The sequence below is a fragment of the Zeus faber genome (assembly GCF_960531495.2).
Source record: "Zeus faber genome assembly, chromosome: 3".
Lineage (NCBI taxonomy): Eukaryota > Metazoa > Chordata > Actinopteri > Zeiformes > Zeidae > Zeus > Zeus faber.
The window spans coordinates 14,868,534-14,878,230 of record NC_137190.1 but is presented as its reverse complement, the minus strand read 5'-3'; the positions used below and the strand labels follow the sequence as shown (position 1 = coordinate 14,878,230).

General features: G+C 44.3%; 1 protein-coding gene across 1 annotated transcript; it reads right to left on the bottom strand.

Moving 5' to 3' along the window:
- Positions 1–3,642: 3,642 nt before the first annotated feature.
- Positions 3,643–8,359, bottom strand: krtcap3 (keratinocyte associated protein 3). The gene is made up of 6 exons (XM_079998210.1): positions 8,266–8,359; positions 7,184–7,368; positions 6,549–6,608; positions 6,089–6,286; positions 3,960–4,094; positions 3,643–3,759 (listed from the first exon to the last, which is right to left on the bottom strand). The coding sequence occupies exons 1-6, from the start codon at positions 8,276–8,278 to the stop codon at positions 3,661–3,663; spliced, it is 690 nt and encodes a 229-aa protein (XP_079854336.1). The 5' UTR covers positions 8,279–8,359; the 3' UTR covers positions 3,643–3,660.
- Between the last annotated feature and the right edge of the window lie 1,338 nt (positions 8,360–9,697).

Below are 9,697 nucleotides of genomic sequence, written 5' to 3'. Positions count from 1 at the left end.
CATATTCTTTAAAGATTAAGCAGATGTTTTCTTCACGGGTGAAGCGATAAAAGACTCCTAAAAATTCTGCCTTCTTCCAGCTGATCCTGCAGAAACAACAGAACAGCCCCCGAATCCCGTCCAAGCCCGGCGGGGCCGATGGAGCGGCCACCCCCAGCAGGTCCTGCAGGTTTGGAAACACAAAAGGAGATGAGTGAATGGTCAAACCGGCAGAATGGACTGGTTCAAAACTCAGCTTTGTTGTACAGTATCTGGTGAAGAATCCACGCTGAGGCGGTGCCTGTAATCAGCCACACCCTCTGGATCCCAAATCAGACGTCAATCTTAAACAACAACAACAAAAAAAAAAGTAGTAACTTGCAGCACCTAATAATAATATAAATGTGTGCTTCTTGCATGGTTATTGGCCTGTGCCAAATAAATGTAACACACCAAGTAGGGAAAAAGCTGCAGTAATAAATTAGTTTTAGTGCCAGTGGTACCTTTACTGTGCACGACCACAAGCAGAAAGGCAGGAGAACGGGCAGGAGACAGGAAAAAAACCAAACAAAACCTTATCGTTTCCCTGCGTCCGCTCTGACGTTACACCTGCAGACACTGTTTGCGTTGGTTGTCCGGGCAACTAGCAGCGGTTCCCGGCGATATCTCACACCCTCTCACTCAAAACGGCCCCCGGTCAAGGTCCCGCAAAACCGGAGATCTAAACCGGAATGCCGGATGGAACGAGGAGCAGCGATGGGACCGAGGGGAGATCCTCCGCTGAAACCCCCGCGCACAGCCCTCCGCGGTGCTCGGGAGGAGCGCCCGGTCCCACCGCCACACGTCCACGCGTCCGACGGACGATCTCACTGCCCCGAACAAAGAACACGCGCGGGTCACAATTTACACCGGTATTACAAACATAACGGCACCGAGGCAACAGCGGTTCCACTGGCCCCCCACGGCGCCCCGATGCCCCGCGCGGTCAACGCGGTGGATCCCGCCGGTCGCCGTCGCCCGGCGGGGACACACGGTGCGAGTCCGCGCTCTCCGAGAGCAAAGGGGCTTTTCACTCGCGACGCGCGGGTTAGGATAGTTCACCTCGCGGCAGGAAGTCCGCGACGTGTGCGTCTCCGCGCCGCTCCTGCTCCTGCGCGCCGCGCTGCTGCGGGTGGATCTGCGCCGAGCACCGCGCGCCGCGTGCCGCCGCAGCGCAGTGCGCGTCAGCACCGCGCACTCGCAGTGAGCGCGCAGTCGGGATGAGGAAATTGGGTCTCGAAACACCTTCTGCTGCCATTTGTTACACACGGGAAATGACACCCTTGTATACAGAGAAAATTAAAATGAAATGAAAGAAAGGCGAAACATTTTACACATGCACGAAAACACAAAACTAATTAACGTGTTGATCCAAGGCACTCACACGCAATATGTTGATTATATTAAAACATGGGGGTTTATTATAATCCGTTTAATAGGAGGCATTTTAATGGTATTCCTTGTGAATACCTTGGATCAATTTAAGTATTTTTGAGATGATATCCACTTTTCCGCATAAAGCACCACAGGATTTTTATTCACCCCCCCCCCCCCACCCACACCCGAGAAGGGCTCGGTTTCTACTTTTTAAAAACAGACAGATCCAAAAACAAACAAACAAAAAAAAAAAAAAAAAAAAAAAAAACAACCCAAACATTTCGATATGTGAAATAAAATTCTTTATTTGGAAACAAGACAGTGTCTGACATAAAAAAAACCCCATTGTCTTACACAATACAATTAGAGCTTATTAGAAATCTGACAGGAATTATTTCTACAATACTGAAATACAAAAACAGAACCATTGATTTATTTACATGTAATTAAACACAAACCAACGAAGCAGCTCTGGCCTGATGTGCACTGATCTGTAGATTCCTTAATTAAAGATGTTTGTGCAAAACAGGCAGAGCATGGAACACCATTTAAAAATCCAATAGATAGTCAGATACATAAAAAAACAAAGCAAAAAAGACAATCATGAAATGTACTTCAGATTCACAAATGACATTTAAATAAAATGTAGGCTAAATATTTATTAAAAAGGAAATCAACATATTGACAGATACTGGGGATTGGCAACTTAAATGATTAAAATGGGAGAAAGGAAGTCAAGATTTTTTCTTTTATCATGATGCATTTGATGTTTAACTGGCATTGTTGTCTGGGTAGATACATATGCAATCTGTACAGATAAGACAGCCGAGAACTCGTCCGACTGTCCGACCATGGTGCCTGAACAACAGAAACCAATACTAAATAGAGAAAACAGTGGCTAAAACGTGAATAAAATATAGCCCAAATAAAGACAACTGTTTCTTAATTGTTGTATCCTCATTAAGCAGCTCAACCTCCAAGGAGTTCATTTATTAAACCATTTTCTTCAGACCTATACTTGCATAAACACACTGCATCTCCAGTTCAGCCACATGAGGGCAGAGATAGTCTCCAAAAAATATATTATTAATATTTGTAGATATCAGCTTAAGGCGGCAGGGATATAATGAGGAAATGAGGAAATGATGAAGCTTCGGGTCAGAAAAATCAAGGCTCATTGACGTCTCCTTGGAAATATCAAACGCTCTTATTTTCCAAGCTCTGGCTCAACAAGACGGACGCCTCACGTCGAGTAAAGCAGAACCGATGACGTCTCCCCCCTCACACCCTAAGCTTGGGGAACTGGACTTAATGCCGCCGTATCCCACTGCTGCCGAAACGGCCTCACGGATCGAGGATGCAGATTTGTTGTGACTATCACTCACCAGTGTACACCAACATTTACCCCCCCCCACAGCCCTGGGATTAGCATCGCGTGCAAAGACTCTTTTCCGCTCGATAAAGCAGAGCAGTAGATTAACCGTTTCATGGCTGATCTATCTTCTGTGGGGGTTCCATGGCGGCGGATTCCGCTGTGGGCTTTTGGCCTAAATACGGCTTTAACCACTTAATATGAACACACACACACACACACACACACACACACACACACACACACACACACACACACACACACACACACACACACACACACACACACACACACACACACACACACACACACACACACACACACACACACACACGTTGAGGTCAAGTCACTTGAACTGCTTTCAACCCCACATCTGCCGTCTAATCACATCATTTTTGTCATTCTAAATGCTGAAAGTCATATTCTAATTAATATTAGTTGGGAACATAACCAATGAATATCAGTCTTGCATGTTGAATTGCATACATGTACAAAGAAGGCACTCTCCACCCATGGTAACAAAATTAATGTAATATATATATATATATATATATATATATATATATATATATATATATATATATATATATATATATATATAAAAAATATTTTTCGTTTTAATTCAGGTATTCATTGATTTTCTTTTAGGGTCTGGTTGTTTGCTACGTTTGTTTGATTCCTTGGTTAAGAGGTTTAGCAACAGACTGTAAAAGCATGCACTACTAACATACAGTTCGATAACGCCAGTGTCAGTGTTTACTTTACATACTCCCCCTTGTTCTTAAACAAACAAAATAACTCCTCTATAACTCTCCAGCCCAAACCTTGATGACACTGGATTGAGTGGTGGTGGTCAGTGCAACACGGGGTCCCCCTTGTGTCCTGGGGTTGGGTCAGACCTCGGGGTCGAAGCACTGTGCGATGAGGCTCTGGCCCTGGGTGGGGAAGTCAGCGGCTGCTGGGTTCCTGGCGGCGAACGCCTCCTCCTCCAGCTACAACATATTTTACAAGGATGAGAAACAAAAAATTACACTGAGCATCTGTGTGAGTGAGTCTTAATAAAACAGTGTGTGTGTGTGTGTGTGTGTGTGTGTGTCTATTCATGAGTCAGAAAGGAAGATTGAGACAGGCACACCCCCCCTCCCACAACAAAGACGAACACACACCGATTTCCCGTCTGAGCGACACACACCTGTTCCTTGATGTAGCTGCTGCCGCAGGGGTTGAGTCCCCGGAGCGCCAGACCAACTGTGAAGCACCAGACAGACAGCACCGCCTCCGCCGCAGCCAGGACGGCACAGGGGATCCACAGCGCCAGGGTGGTGTCCTGAGAGACGGGGGGAGCAAGACGGATAGGGAGAGGTAAGATCGAGCAGTATTTCCCAAATGGTGGTGCTCATACCTCTAGGGGTACAGCGGTACCTTGAGTTACGAGTGCACTGACATACGAGTTTTCCAAGTTACGAGCCGTCGTTCCGTCGTTGTTTTTTGTATTGATTTGCGAGCAAAAATGTGAGTTACGAGGAGCGAGCTTCAGGTGCCGCCGCTGGTGGGCGTGGCGAGCGAATGCGGCCTGCGTCCCGCGTCTCACTCCTTCACTTCACGTGGTTACCTGAGCGTGGAAGCATCGCTTTTGTGTTTTGTGCTCGCGATTTGTGCTTTTTGTGCAGTTATTTTGCCAAAAATTTTATTTTTTCAAACCATGGGGTCCTAAAAAACTAATAAAAAAACATGAGCAAGGTGTGCGTGTGATGGAATTGGCAAGACAGTACGAGCGTAGTACTTCTACGATATGTACCATACTGATGCAGAAGGAGACGATAAAGGGTATAACGCCAGACGAGGGCGTTAAAATAATGTCTAAGCTGCAGACCGCTGTCCATGTAAAGATGGAGAATCTGCTGTTGGTGCGGTTGACGGAGAAGCAGCTCGCAGGAGATAGCGTGACGGAGGGTATCACCTGCGAGAAGGCAGAAGAGAAGAGAGATCTACATACTTTTATGTGTTTTATGTTGTGTATATGTGTGTTTTATCATGTTTTTATACAATATTTGTTATTTATAAATACATTTTTCTTATTAAAAAACACGTAACAAAAAAATGGTGTTTTTTTTGGGGGCTGGAAAGGATTAATGGCATTTCAATTAATTTCAATGGATAAAATGATTTGCTATATGAGCAGATTAAATTACGAGCTCTGTCACGGAACAAATTAAACTCTGAAGTCAAGGTACCACTGTACTCCAAAGATAAAAAAAAAAATAAGTTAAAAATATTGGTTGTATATATAATGTTTAAAAAAAACAAAAACATATACAGTACATACAGTACATAATTTGTTAACCCCCCCCCCCCCATGCCCGTGAAGGGGGTACTCAGCTGAAATAGATCTTAGAGGGAGTACACTACAAAAAAGTTTGGGAACGACTGAGATAGAGCACCGACCTATTAGATTAGATTCAACTAATTGTCATTGCACAGAGTACAAGTACTGAGGCAACACAATGCATTTCTCTGCATTTTACCATCCTGGTAACTGACGCATCAAGCAGCAGTGGGCTGCCATATAGCGGCGCCCGGTGAGCAGTTAAGGGGTCTTGCTCAAGTACACATCCGCTACCAGGAGGAGCCGGGGATCGAACGACAATCTTCTGATTACCAGTTACTAATTACCGATTACCGCTCTACATCCACAGCCACTGTGAGTTGGGTGTATGATATTGGGATAAAGAAATACATTTAATTTTGTCTCACCTGGGAAATACTCTCACTAGGAAAAAGACATGGAGGAAAATGGACAGATGGGGCAGCGTGTAGCAGTAGTTACTGCTCAAATCCTAACTTGCTCCGGGGCAGATTAAGCTGAGGATTACAGATCTGGCAGCTTTTGGATCATTTAGCTGTCAGAAAAGTGCAATTACGTCCCTCGAGCGAGATATCAGGCTCCCCCCTCACCAAAATATATTTTCCAGGTATGGAGCTGAAATACACTGACATCCAAGCTTTTTCCCATTTGTCAATTAAATATTGACTCATCGCATTATTTTCCACACTGACTATGTTTCTAAGGCGCATCGTGAGATTGGCCATAAGCCTTGAATGTGGCAACACAGCGTTGGGAATCCAGCGTCCTGGGACGTGATCAGGGATAAAGGGATATTAGGAGCAGGGTGAAGGGGACATTTTCAGAGTAATAGAGAGCAAGTTGTAAAGAAATGGAGAGAAAGGGGGGGGGGGCAGGTAGTAGAGCGACCCAGAAGACGGTAAACACAGAGCTGCTTCACTTCTTCCTCAGGACAAATAGAAACCTGACCGACTCACATAGATCCGCGTCGTGTCGAACGGACACTGTGCGTTGACCGGTGACCGCGCATTGGCTGGAACTTGGGTGTCGTTGCAGCCCTGCATCAAACCCTGCCCGTTGTGGGCGACGGTGAGGCTGATGGAGAGCAGGAGGCCGACGCAGCACGCTGCCGACAGCAAGGCGTTGAAAAATGAGCCAATGAGGAGTCCGATTTGCTACAGGGAGACGAACGGGGGGGATGGGATTAGTCACATTCTACAGGATTACAGTCATTTAACGTCTACCAAGTCTTAAATTAGAGCACGGCGAGGAGAGAAAAATCACAAGTATTATATTTCAATGACAGAAGGAATAAGGGTGATTGACAGTTAATTTAAATGAATGGGATGAGATTTGGGCGAGACACTCATTTCACCTGCATATTTTTTATGCAATCAAATACTGTAAATCAATGTATTTTAAAAGGCTGTTTCTTACCAGTTTCAAAACTGCCAGGTTCCTTGACACCAGAATGGCGATGATCCCAGTGACAATACTCTGCAAGATTCAAACGGCAGCACAACACTCTCCCACTTTAGGGTTTAAGTTTGCTTCTGTTGTTATAGCGACACTAAACTGAAGACATCTCTGATCTATGTTCCGTGCTCAAACAAAATGAGAAGGTCAAGAGCTGACAAGGCATAGATCTATATGTAAAGATTTTAAGATAGAAAGACGTACAGTTCCCTTCAGAGTAAATAATAATAATAATATGATTTTGTTTCCTCTCATAGATGGATGTAGGCATCACTGAGTGAAATAATATATTATCACTATAATATCACACGGTATTGACATGCGTCACAATATCTGCCCATGTTTTCACAAGTCCATGTTAACGAACCCAAACAAGGTTCATCCGACTGAACTACACGGTGAAAGCATTATTGAATCAAAACTCATGTTTAGAAATGTAACGACATCTTCTCACGATCATTGGCGTAGACAAGAAATTTGTTTCACAACACACGGTGAAAGATCTTAATCACAATTTGATACCACAGACGATACTATTGCCCCCGGCCCTGGATGGTTGGGATGGATGGACGGAAGTACGGACGGGCGGATCTCACCAGCAGCCCAGAGGTGACGGAGATGATGTTGGACACCGTGTACTCCGTGGTGATGTGCTGGTCGGGTTTGGAGATGTGGCGGAGGACATTGCCGTGGACAATGGCTCCCAGAATGAAGTTAATATGGCCGACCAGGATGAGCGTGAGACCCTTTTTCATCAGCCTGCTGGCCCCCTTGTCCTTATCTGGAAACGAATACTACTTTAAGATAACATTTCAGCCGTCTCCAGGGGGGAATTGGGGCAACAGTAAACATTGTCCAGCTCCAATTGTGCAGGCAGATTTTATACGCAATACTCTACGCAGGTATCACAGAGTTAAATCGAATACCCTTTGATTAATTTAAGATCAATTTTAACAAAAGTCAGGATCTTTGGGGAGAAATCGTCCCAGATAAGTATAAAGATAAATACTGCAGTACTACTGCTGTATTTGGTGGAGGGCAGAGGTGGAAACAGGGCAGGTTATAAACCGGAGGATTCTATTAAGTGTTGATATAAGTTTCCTTGAGGTCAGATAACAACAAGTTAGGAGAGTGGTTCCTCTCCACAGTTCACAGTCAAGTTATCTGGCTCTCCGACATGTGAGGAGGAGGCTCGGAGTTCAAGAACATCACTGAGGTGACCGACACAGGAGAACTCGACTCGTTCTGACAGATACAGAAATATGTGAGTCCATACAACAACAAACATGTTGAAATGAAGACCTCGTCGATTAAACGGAATGCCGTTTCTCGGGGCCCAACATTAGCAAAAGGGAACTGGCATTTTTAAGACATTATCGTCAAAAAAAACCATAAACGACATTTCAAGCCCTTTTTTTTTTTTTTTTAGGACATTTTAAGCCCTATTTTTTTTAAAGACATTCAAGCCCTTCTTAAAGACACCTTGCGCTCAACGTTTTCAGATACAGTGCTTCCATCAACTCGCGGGTGTCGCTCCACCTGTTGAGTGCAACGGCCTCCGACTCAGAGCCAAAAACAAACGCCGAGCAGCAGCTACTTCCACAGCGACTCGTTTGTACAACTCCCTCGACGGTGTAATTAGGGGGGGGGTGGGGGGGGGGGGGACAAACGTACTCACCGAAAGAACACATTTCTGTGGCACGCGGGTTGTTTCCGAGAAAAATCTCTTGAAAACCCACGACTCGTGTAGGACAACGACGAGCAACAACCTGACGGAGATAGCCGCCTCACTTCCGGTCCTGCCGTGACGTCACCGCCTACCTGTAAGGGTCACCTGCAGGTGAACAGCCAATGGGGGGCAACGACTCTTTCCTTCGCGTTATTTGACCACATTTTACGCCTTAAGGGTTTGAAACTGTGCACCCTGGCCCGTTCACGTGGAAGCACCTTTAACCCGCCTTTAATCCACTCTGCGTGCGACTGTTCTCGTTTTATCCATTATATCTTTGCAATGCGAAGCACGTGGAGCTGCCTTCCATGTATATATTGTAAATATTATCTATAAAATATGTTGTTTCTGGAGCAAACGTGTGAGAAAATAATGCACTAACGGCGAGGCTTGGATTGTTTTTATTCGAAAGAACACTCAAACTTCATACTCTCATCGCTTTCTCACACACACACACACACACACAATGTGCCAATAATATCATACCAACATATAAATACCAATGCATACCCAAAACGACAACGTCCTCGAGTAAGGAAATGAAGATGCTTAAAGCCCAAGAATAATTTAATCATCGCTAATTGTTCCGCCACATCCAGTCCCGGGTGGAAAGGTTACAGATCATGAATGCAGCGTCAGAGATACAGTAACAGAGCAAGAGCAATAGAGTTACATTGAGACAGGGAGCAAGAGAATGAAGATAAGGCATCTATGAACTTCACATTGGTTTTAATACTATCAACGTGGAAGATGAGCATGACTCATTCCGCACGTCTCTTTGGATCATACAATCTTACCCTTATACAAAGTACTGTCACAAAGGAAATCCAGATAAATACACCAAAAAAAGCTTGATGCAGCGAGTGGAAAAGAACAGCAAAATAATTCAGCATCGGGTGCAATTCTAGCGGAATACCCTTCGAGTGTTTATTTACATAAATCACGAGTACACAATTTATCCAATCTCAGAACCGAGGTGCGAAATTCAGGCGGGTTAAAATGTCTCTTTTTTTTTTTTTAAATCACGACAGTATTAAGAAATTGTGCCAATGTTTACTTTCTCCATTTAAAAGTGATAGTTGACGGTCATGGAATATATTGAGAAATCATAATTTTCATATCTGCAGCTAAACTATCAATGTTAACTCAGTTACACACATACGAGACGACATTTCTGTTGTACTCGGCTGTACGGTCTTTAAAGTACACAATCAAGACAACGAAGGAATTAAGCCTAACTTGACTATGAATATTTCTGCGTCTCAAACTCTCAAAATTGTATGTATTCCAACAGCATTTTCTGGAGATATATATAGTTTTGGGCAACATCTCATAAATCAAGTACGCTGCAAGAAGATATATTCAGTGAAAAGTGCTAAAC